The sequence below is a fragment of the Loxodonta africana genome, chromosome 4 (genome assembly GCF_030014295.1).
Source record: "Loxodonta africana isolate mLoxAfr1 chromosome 4, mLoxAfr1.hap2, whole genome shotgun sequence".
NCBI classification, from domain to species: domain Eukaryota; kingdom Metazoa; phylum Chordata; class Mammalia; order Proboscidea; family Elephantidae; genus Loxodonta; species Loxodonta africana.
This window is the reverse complement of record NC_087345.1, coordinates 113,488,720-113,500,168: the sequence shown is the minus strand read 5'-3', so window position 1 is coordinate 113,500,168 and position 11,449 is coordinate 113,488,720. Positions and strand designations below refer to the sequence as shown.

The 11,449-nt window shown below is 32.6% G+C and overlaps 1 protein-coding gene across 4 annotated transcripts in view; it reads right to left on the bottom strand.

Moving 5' to 3' along the window:
- KRAS (KRAS proto-oncogene, GTPase) overlaps positions 1-11,449 on the bottom strand; it is a 36,823-nt gene that overhangs the window by 6,161 nt on the left and 19,213 nt on the right. For 2 of the 4 annotated variants that reach the window (XM_064284474.1, XM_064284472.1), the window contains exons 4-5: positions 10,865-11,024; positions 3,837-3,960 (exon numbers count right to left, since the gene is read on the bottom strand). In XM_064284474.1, coding sequence (XP_064140544.1) covers positions 3,841-3,960; positions 10,865-11,024 — 280 coding nt within the window. In that variant the 3' untranslated portion in view covers positions 3,837-3,840. Of the gene's footprint in view, positions 1-3,609; positions 3,611-3,836; positions 3,961-10,864; positions 11,025-11,449 lie in introns of all 4 variants that reach the window. The other 2 variants (XM_064284476.1, XM_064284475.1) reach the window with 2 other exon arrangements.

The following is an 11,449-nucleotide window of genomic DNA, read 5'->3' as shown; positions in this document are numbered from 1 at the left end:
AGAAATGAGTCAAATAATTTGAATGGTATCGTAGTTTACTAGTTTGGGGAGAATCTTTTTAATTTATTAGTTACTGTTTCATAAATTAGGTTATTCAAAAGCTAGCCATATAAAGCCAAATGCTATATCTTCAAAGAGATTTCCGTTTGGTTATTGTGGCCTACATGTATTTGTCATCAAAGCAAGGGTTACACGTAAAAGTGATTTGAAGTCAGAATAATTTTCAACCTAGTAATAACCTATAACATGAAAAATGGCACTCTGAAAGTAGTAAACAGCTTTCTAACCCTGAAATACTTAAATTATAAAAGATCGATACATACATCATTTTTGTCATGCCTCTGTTAAAAAGTAAATGAAAGGCAAATAAAAGCATAATAAAAATTTAAACAAAAAATTACAATCCTCTATGTATTCTTAAATCTCTTCAACTGAGCACTAACTATAAAAAGAAAACCTGTTAAACTAATAATGTTTCCAAATCTAGACACTAGAGGGAGTCTTAAGAACAAATACCCAAGTATATAAATCAAGCCTCTTTAAGAACAATGAAAAACTGGGTTTTACTGATTGTAATCACCTCTGTAGAAAAGTTGTAATAAATACACTTTTTAAGTTGTATTATCTTGAAAATAATGTAGCATTTATAATTTAACAGGGATCTGACTACTCCTTTACTAAGATCTTTCAGAATTAATATTTTGAGATAGTAACAAAATTAATTCAAAGCATTTTCTTTCAAGTTATATTTAACTAATTTTTATTATATCTATAATTCAAAAAAAGCATGACCCAATATTTTAAAAGAAGTAAACACGGTTCAAAGGAGAGGCCTTGCCACATTTAAACAAATACTTGTAAGATAAAAATCAGCATTGCTGATTTGAATACTAGTGAATAAAGTCCCCAAACTGCACTTACTGGTGTCCCCTACTATCTGATATCATTACTGATAACATATAAACTTACATGCTTTTTTTCTCCCAAAAGTGAAAAGTGATAAGCAATTTATCAGCAATACAATCAAGGTTTGACCACTGACAGTCTTAATATACCTGCATATACCTTAATATACCTTCATGCTGACCTTCTTATTAACACACAGGCGAAGAAAAACTTCCAATGATATAATAAAGAATATTATTCTTTAGTTCACCAACACTTGACTAGTTTAGAATCAGAAACCGGTGGGATGGGATGGAATCTTTAAAAAGCATCTAGTCAACTTCCCTACCCTTTGTGAATTTCCTTTCATCACAAACTCTTAAGTAGTCTACCCACACCACTGCCATCTATGTCAAAAAAAAAAAAAACCAAACCCACTGCCGTCAAGTCAATTCCGACTCATAGCAACCCTACAGAACAGAGTAGAACTGCCCCACAGAGTTTCCAAAGGAGCGCCTGATGGATTTGAACTGTTGACCTCTTGGTTAGCAGCCATAGCATTTAACCACTATACCACCAGGGTTTCCAGTGGTACCTAAATAAGCTGATAAAATGAAAACCCATGAGATGGCTATAGAGAAGGCACAATCTAAGGTGAGAACGATATACAGGTATTTAAAAGACAATGACACTAAGACGAATTTGATAACATCACTGTCTTCTAGGATTATGACAGATATGTTAGGCTCCTGTTGCACTGAACTCTACTTTCAACATAATCTTTTTAAAATTAAATAATTCTAATGATTAGGGAAATATCACAATGAACCTAAATAGGGCAGCTAATTCCTTTTTCTCATATGGGAACTAATTCTCATACATACATGTAAAAGACAGAAGTACCATCCTAATAGTTATTTTATTTAAACCCATCCTTCTGAGGACTAAGAAAAACTAATTTGCATTTATTTATCATTATCAAATTAATTTTATAAAAAATATTTTCATTAAAAATTTTAAATATTACCAAGTACATTTTTGCTTTATATAAATGCTATATCCACTGAAAACAAATTTTCAATTTATCATGTCCAACAATTATTCACATTCACGGTACACAAGTCACTTTGAAAATAGTCTCCACAAATTGGAAATTTTGGAATAGTACATTGGCATACAACTTAATTTTAAATAATTAAAAGATAAAATTTGTTTTTCTCTAAACAGTTCTACTTTTAAAATCACATAACAGGAAAACAATAGAAGGAAAAAAAATTAAAACCACTAGTGAAATCTGGTCGTCACTGTTATTTAAAAAGTTTAGCTTTTCAAATTGCATTGTAACGTGAAATTTTACCATAAATTCCGAATCTTAAATATATGGCTTTACACAATGACCCTTGAAAAACACTGTTCATAAATCTCAATAAAAATTAATGGCAGTCATGCTTTGTTTCTTCTTCTGAGTTTAGCAGATCGTATACCAGCTAGTATCTTTTGAGACTGAGTCTACTATTCAGATCGGGAGATACATTCACTATGTCAGACTTAAAATTCATATAATAAAGAAAACCAACTTTTAGCTTAGTAAGTATAATAAATAATATCAGAGCAGCCTGAAAATTGTAATTGGCATGAAGGTCATGATATCTATTGGATGAAATATTTTCTGAGCAAAACAAAATTTAGTATGGGTTGGTTTAGAAAAGTAATTGAGATTCTACTGAATAAACTTTTATGGGGCAGCTATTATGTGCCAGGAGCTTTGACAGGCGATTGGGATGTAAAGATTAAAAACATGATCTCTGTTCACTAAGATCCTATTGCCTAGTAGAGGAATCAAACATAAAAGAGCTCATTTCAATATAATGCGGTAAGTTAAAACGGAGTATTATGGGAATATATGGCAGGAGCATTATCCCAGCCCAAAGGCTTAAAGAAAAAATTCGTAGAGAATAGGAGACTGGAGAATCATGAAAGGCTAGGTTTTAGCTAGTTAACAGGACTAAAAAAAAAATTCCAAACAAGGGCAACAGTATGAGTATGAGCTAAGACTCAAGGGAAGGGAAGGGCAAAAAAATTTCAGGCAAGAAGAAATAGTTTTTAGATATAAGGCCAAAAAAGACTAGAGAGGTACGAAGGTGGTAGGGCCATACATGATATGCCATGGAACTCAAGATTTTATTCCATAGGTAATGTGAAGTCACTGACTAGATTTAAAGATAGGAAAACAATTATTTCTTTTACGTATATACCTTTTCTGGTTGATGAATGATGGCAGTAACAGATAAATCAAATAGAAGGTTACAATAGTCCCAGCAAGAAATGTAGGGGTCTGAACTAGTGATGTGATAAAAGACACAGAGTATACCAGAATTTGTGGTTGTTTCCAAATGGGGGTGAGAAAGAGGGAGGTAGGAGTCATTTTAAGACTCCCAGGTTTCTCAATTGGATACAAATATGGATATTCATGCCACTGAGTTAGAAAACACAGGAAAAAGAACAACTATTTACTTATGAAACATCCAAAAGAAAAAACACCTAGAGTGGCCCTTTCCCACCTTCTTGAGACACTGACATTATAACTCTATACCGTTGCTTATATTTCACTCTTTAAAAAAAAAACCTATAGATTATCTCAAAACTTGAGCTTCACTTCCTTTAAAAATAAAGATATCAGTTCCCAAATATTTAGCTTGTTTAAGGCTAATTAAATCATTAAACCCTATGAGGAACGTAGATTAGAGTCTACTATAGTCATCAAAGCTATCTCAATTATAATTAACACCCAATAGATTCAAAATAAATGTACTAATTATGGAAACAAACTACAGGTTTCTTATCTTTTAATAATACCTCAAATTAGAATACCACGCCTAAGTAATTCCAAAATGGTTGGTACTTTGTTACCTTTGAGAAACATCTGCTTTCTGCCAAAATGCTGAACTTACCAGATTACATTACAATGCATTTTTTAATTCTCACACAGCCAGGAGTCTCTTCTTCTTTGCTGATTTTTTTCAATCTGTATTGTCGGATCTCTCTCACCAATGTATAAAAAGCATCCTCCACTCTCTGCATTGTAAAACACAACTTCTTTAAAGTTTGTTTCATTGGTAAGAGTAATTTATTGGGACAGCCGTGTTCAAGAAGTCTGAAATTATGAGCTTTACCTTAGATTTTTTAAAAAATAGACATGAGATCATTTGAATAAAATTAAGCTGAGGATGCAGTTTTTAAATATGGGCTAGAATCCTGGTTTGTTCTAAAAAGTCAGTTTTGTTTTTTAACGGAATTAGAATATTTAAAAACGTATTTTTAATTAGGAATTAGTGGAGATTATTAAAAACCTGAATATAGGTATTAGTATCTATATTGTCGCCAACTAATATAAACATTTTAGTTTGCTAGGCGTGGAATTATTCAAAGCTTAAAGTGATATTAGTATTTCTCTGACTAAGGGAAACAGATGATGTACGAACCAGTGATTCTCTGCCCTTATCCTGCACGGAGAGGGGGAGGGTGATACAATAAGGTTGTACAATCTTTGCTCAAAAAAAATTAAGCAACTCAAAATAAAGGAGGGTCAAGAGTCTGGAATCCTGATTTCTATCTTCAGTTACAACACTGTCCAGTCAATATCTAGGCTCCACAAGTGAAACTGAGACACTGGGACCTTTGTGGACGGATAACTACATTATTCAAATGAAAATGTTAAATGAGGGCTATGGGTTTGGTTTTTATTGGCTATATTATAAACACATCATGAATTGTTAAAAATATACATTTAAAATGGGAGCAATACATTTTTTTTTATCCTTACTACCTTACTATAGGTCTTTAAAACCATTTTTAGAGCCAAATCCAATCATACCGGCACAATCTTATACGGCCATATGAAGACCAAAGAGTTTGTAAAGTCTCTTCCAGGCCAGACAATGAGGCAGTAGCCAGAGGACAAGGTGCTTATTAGATAAATGTACCACTAGCCTACCCAGAAAAACATACCACCCAAAGTAGAAGCTTACATCAAAAAGGGAAATGCTGAGAAATATTCACCTGCATGTAGTAAAAATCAACTTAATGGATGTAATATTTCTGTTTATACTTCTAAAAGAGATGGACAGCTGGTATAGTAAAACCTGAGAAAGCTGGAACCTGTGTAAGATGGAAACCTGTAAGGGAACGAAAACTCAGTATTTTCCACTAAGTAGAGAGCAACAGAAAAGTATTAAGACTGCACCCTCACAAAGGTGGAAAACTTGTGAAACCTGGAAAAACAAGGCAGTCCCGTTGAGTTCCAGCCCTCTCAGGTTTCACTGTATATTTTACTGGGTGCTTAATTTTAAGTTTATTCTGTTCTTTTAACTTTAAAAATGAATCATCTACTTTGGGGACTGGCATATTTTAACTCTCACTCTTTCTACTGAACCAAATATGCCAAATGGACCCAACACCTAAAGGGCTAATATATATCAAAAGTATGATTTGTAGTTTTCAATTCAATCAGGCACAAAAAAATAGCCCCTTAAATATTAACTAAAATTAAGCTTAATTTTTGCATGTAGAAGTCATTCCTCTATCTATTGCTTGGACCAATTAAAAAAAAAAATCTACCTCAATTTTTTAGGGTATGTTAATTTTTAAAAATCTCAAGAGTATATCAAAAACTGCTTCAGCAGAGTTCAGTAATTTATTTTTAAAATACACTCTTAATTAACTATTGATAAAATTAAGTTTCAATTACGAAGCAGGCATTTAAATAAAGTGTTTAGGGTTGCCTGAAGTTACTAACATACATCACCCAGTGATATGTTTCTACTCAATGATCTAATGACAAAAATCATTATAACTCTAGAAAATTTGTATCTTATTTTGCATGGGATCAATTTAATCAACTAGCTAGTAAGCCAACTAGAAGTAAACTTTCTAACCATTTTCTGAAATTATGTTAGTACTTTAAATTAGATCCCCACTTGTACCTACACAGTTTGATAGTTTATATTTATCATTTATTCTCAAAAGGGAAGGGTTCATTTTTATTCATATGTCCTTGAAAAAATTATATATTAGAACTTTTTATTATTAAGAAAGATAATTTAAGGCATTAAAATTACCCTTTTGCAAAGCACGAGCTGGCATTTAAAATACTTTCACAAACCAATTGTCTGTCAATTTGAAAATCAATCCAAGAAATTAAAAAATATATATAAACAAACCAGGTAAAAGCCCATATTTTCTTGAAATTCTTAAGAATGTAAACTTTTATTCTTTTTTTTGTAAGTTACAAGGTCAATGTAGAAGTACCAAAACATAAGCTAGGCGGGAAAAATAAGGTATTGGTCCTCTACCAATTTAGCAGAAACAAATTTTGATTACAACTTATTTCTAAATCACTTTGAATTTTTTTACTTTTTAAGTGTCAGCATTCCCATCACCAATACCAGAATATATGATTTTTGTTTCCAGCAATGCAGAGAGAGAATTGGAAGTCAATAATTAAAAGAGATTACTACCCACCACCAAGAATTCAGTGTTAGGGCCTCAGTGGCTAAGACAATTAGCACTGAGAAACAGTTATCCAGAATGACTTTTTCTGTTTTTACTACCATGAAATTTAAATTAGATTTTAAAGAGCCATATTTTGTCAGAGTTAACTTAGTTATTATTTTTTGATAATATGCTTTAAAGTCTGACATCAGGACATCAAGAAAACTGACATCAAGAACATGAGAGCACCGTTATTTATCCTTGTGTGTACTTTAAGCCACTGGTACTGAATTATTTTAAGAAACTGCATACAGGCAATCCCTGGGGTTACGAACAATACCAGTTCCTAAGTGTGTCTTTAAGCTGAATTTGTAGGTAAGTTGGAACAAGTGAATAGGGTTCTTATTTAGCCTTACTTTAGTACAAGAAAGGTTCAAAGACTTTTCAATGATTTAAAAGCTACAATACGCAGCAAGTGAACAAGTAAATTTGTCGCAAGAAGTTCCAAAGTGAGGGCAAATTTATATATTAAAGGGCAAGTATGAGTTGTTTGTAACCCGGGGACTTACTGTACAGTATACACGTATGAAATAGAACACTGATTTCATATTCCAAAACGTGTAGGCTATATTCTCAACAAAAAAATTAATTACTTACAAAAAAATGTGTAGGTGATTTTTAAAGGTAAAATATAGATAACACATATCGAATACCCACTGTGGCCAGTTGCTAAGTGCTTAAAAATGGCATTAAACAATTTGTTCTTGAGACTGACTTCTTGCTACTTAGATTCATTTTCAAATGTCACTCATTAAACCTTAAGAACAATTGAAAATACTTACTCAGGAACAAAAATACGTCAGTTTAAATATCTAAGTATATTAAAATGAAGAGCTCTGATAACATTTTCAGTTCAACTATTATCTTTCAGATAATAACGTACTTGTGAGACTATGGAAATAGAGCACTCTACACAGGAGAAGGCACAGTTAACAAATAGCATCATTCTATATCCTGGTGCCTAAGGAGCCCTGGTGGTGCAGTGGTTAGGTGCTCAGCTGCTAACAGAAAGGTCAGTGGTTTGAACCCAGCAAGATGTGGCAACCTGCTTCCATAAAGATTTACAGCCTTAGAAACCCTAATAGGCAGCTCTACTCTGTTCTACAGTGTCTGTGCTAGTAGAAATCCACTCAACGGCAACGGGTATAATGCCTTTACTAAAAGATTTTGTTTTAAACAAGTATTTGTTCCTGTGGAATGGCTTACCATATGCAAAAATTCTTGCAAACCCTTTCAAGGAAATAACACGTCAAATGCTCCAACTTATACAGATGCAAAGAATACCAGGATTCTTTGGGGAGGGAAGTGGGAAGAACAAGATGTATCCTAGAATCCAACTTTGCATCCCTCCCTGAATTTCTCAAGAAATCTTGCCAAACTTTAGCCCATTTGGGGTACTGTGGAAATCCATCACTACCAGCACTTGGGAAACTATGTGTGATGCACAGCAGGTGCTCAGTAATTGTTGTATTTTTTAACTCATAAAAAGCTAAAGTTCAAAATACTGTTCTCTGTACACAAATTCTACTATTAAACAAAAATACAGCAAGTAAATTTTTTGTTTTTCTTATTAAAAATAATTTACTCAGAAAATTTTCTTAATATAGATCTTTTAACTAATTTTAAGTAGCTAGAAAGGAATAACAAACCAGGAAATTAATCACTCAACATTTTTAAGTTCGTGAAATTTTCTTCTTATGCTAAAATTGAGACCTCCAGAAATCCAAAAAGCTGAACCAAGATTATCAGACACTCTAAGAATTCTACTGTTGCCATCCTCTTTACTGACCCCTTCCCACTTTGATTTTAGCAGAATGGAAAATCAGACAGCTGATTCCCACGGTGCCCACATTTCAGTTTTAACAGCCTTTGCCAATATTGCCAACATTGCCATGCACTGCCCAAAGGGACCAAAACAATGTCAATTACTAGCTGCCCATATAAATGTGAACTAGATTAACAGGTCCTTATATACTAGAAAATAGGAGCCATATACAGAGTACTTAAAAAAAAAAAAACCATTGCCATCGAGTTGATTCCAACTTACAGCAACCATTAAAAACTTTTTTGGCCTTTCAGATGTGGACTAAAATGCTTGTAAAGTATAATTCATTATATTTGGGCCATATAATGGGCTTTCTAAAATTACAAAGTAATCAAGCTGGTAAAATATGTAATCTGCAATCCTTATCTTAAAAAGTACTGGAGTAAAATTTCTAAAGTTGGCTTGTAAAATTTAAGTCAAAATTTTCACCTAACTTCTACTACTAAATCAAACACTGTAAAGTTCCCTTGGGAATGAGGGATTAGCAAAACTACACCTCATGGGCCAAATGCAACCACATCCTATTTCTGCACTGCCCATAAGCTAATGATGATTTCTGCATTTTTTAAAGAGTTGTATAAAAAATAAAAAAAAAGATGCAACAGATACCACATGTGTCCACAAAGCTATTTACTACCTGGCCCTTTACAGAAAAAGTCTGCCACCCTTGACTTAATCTATGAGAACTTTTAAATGAATTATATTCAGTTAACCTGAATATAATTCTTTTTGGTGTTTGTGTTTTAGGTTAATGATGAAGACCAAAATTAGGGCATGAAACAAGTAGCTGCTTGATAAAATACAACAAGGATATTCATATTTATTTTGTTCAAATAACAAGTTTAAAAAAGCGTAATAACATGAGAAACAAATAAAATACTTTTCAGAAAGCAGGGCTTCAAAATTTATTCATAAAAACTGGAGACATAAAATTTATAATCTCTACAATTTCACTTTATAATCTTTACAGTTACTTGGAATAGCTCTTTAAAGTCTTCTAAAAAGCATGCAAATATCAAATTAATTTCAACAAAGGAAAATGAATAAACTTTTTGAAAGCAAATTCATTTCTAAGTAAATCAACAAGTCTAATAATAAAAAGAGATAGAAGATCAGAAATTTAATATCTAAGCAACAAATTACATAAAGACATCAATAAAATAAGAGATAACTGTAAGAAACATTGAATACTAGAAGGTTGGGGACTACAAGTATTCCTTTAAATCATATTCCTCTGCACTTTAATTAGATGATCCACATAAATGTCTACAACAAAGCAAATTTAAGTCAATCCACTTCTATATCATACATCCTACATATACCTTCAAAACAAACAAACAAGGCCACAAAGCATTATGAAACCTAAAAATCTACTTTACAAAAGGAAGCCAAGTAGTTTACTGTTTAATTATGCATGCTGTGGTATATTTTAAGCCAAAACCCATTGCCAGTCGAGTCGATTCCAACTTATAGCGACTCTATAAAAAACAGAGTAAAACCTCCCCAGATGGTTTCCAAAGAGTGGCTGGTGGATTCAAACTGCCAACGTTTTGGTTAGTAGCCAAACTCTTAACCTCTGTGCCACCAGGGCTCCATATTAAAGCATTAGTGTCAAATATCAAGAATCAATGAGTACATATAGTAATCAACAAGGAAAGAAGATGCAGCAATTTTAGGCTCTTATCAAATGAGAAGTGGAGAGCAACATTTGTGGGAGTAACAAGAGGACTCTTCTACTGACCTCTATTGAGCGCTAGTGGCGCACCAGTTAAGTGTTCTAACCCAACCAGCAGCTCCACAGGAGAAGGATCTGGCGATCAAGTTCCATAAAGACCACAGCCTAGGAAACGCTTTGAGGCAGTTCTACTCTGTCACGTAGGGTCGCTATGAGTCAAAAAATCAAATCCACGGCACCTAACAATTGCCTTTCTACTCAAAGTGTGGTCTATGTCCCACAATCAACATCACCTGAGAGTTTGTAAGACATGCAGAATCTCAGGTCCCAACACTGACACATTTGTTTTGGGCTTTTTCTGTTTACCTTCTAAATATTCTCTTGTTTTAATGAAAACATCCTCCAAAAATAAATACACCATTAAAAAAAATTCTGCCAAAGTAAATTTCTTCAAAAACAACAACAAACTTTAACCTAGAAACATATGACATAATACTCTTAAAAGCACTTCTGAAGTAGGAAACTCAAAATTTGTCGCCCAGTTCTTTGTCTTTACACATGTAGCAGTGAGAAAATCCCCACATTTCTTAATTCTGAATGTAAGGTATGTTGAGAGTTGAAGAGAAATTTTCAATATGGGAAGAAACTAAATCCAAAAGTGATATCATGGACACTGGGTTAAGAAGTACTACCTGCTCATATCCTTAAGAGAATATCTACCAAAGAAACCTTATTTCTTTTTTTGACATAATGGAGAGAAAAACTGATAAATCACATTAATATAATTATGCTATTAGGTATATGTATTTATTAGTATCCTTGCCCTCCTGACCCCATAATGATGTTATTAAAATGTATATTAGTAAATTACGGTAAATCAATTGATATTTAAAAAAAAAAAAAGATTTGTATTTGTTAGTTTTACTTACCTGTCTTGTCTTTGCTGATGTTTCAATAAAAGGAATTCCATAACTCCTTGCTAAGTCCTGAGCCTGTTTTGTGTCTACTGTTCTAGAAGGCAAATCACACTTATTTCCTACTAGGACCATAGGTACATCTTCAGAGTCTTTAACTCTTTTTATTTGTTCTCTGAGGAGGAAAAAAAGTTATAAGCAGAGATATTAATTAGGAACTCAAAAATCTACCCAAAAGTGTTCCATGACTTTTGTTTTATAAAATTTGGCTGAAAGAAGACTTTTGATTCCTAGTTTCCATCATACCAAACTTTATTTACTTTTCTCTTCTAGATCTGATTATATTTTTTCTCCCCCTTAAAGAGAGATCTTATATATCCCTTAAAAGATCAAGTACTTAGAAATATAATAGAACTACAATATAATAGGTTCATATGCAGGTAGGTCACAATGATAAAACACCGAAAAATTCTAGACTGTAAAAGTTCTATGCCTAATTAAAAAATCTTGGAAATATATCCAATTTTTTGTTAAACGTATATGTATAATTTAAAAAATTTTTACAAAAACATATAATATTAACAAAATTTTCACATTCCT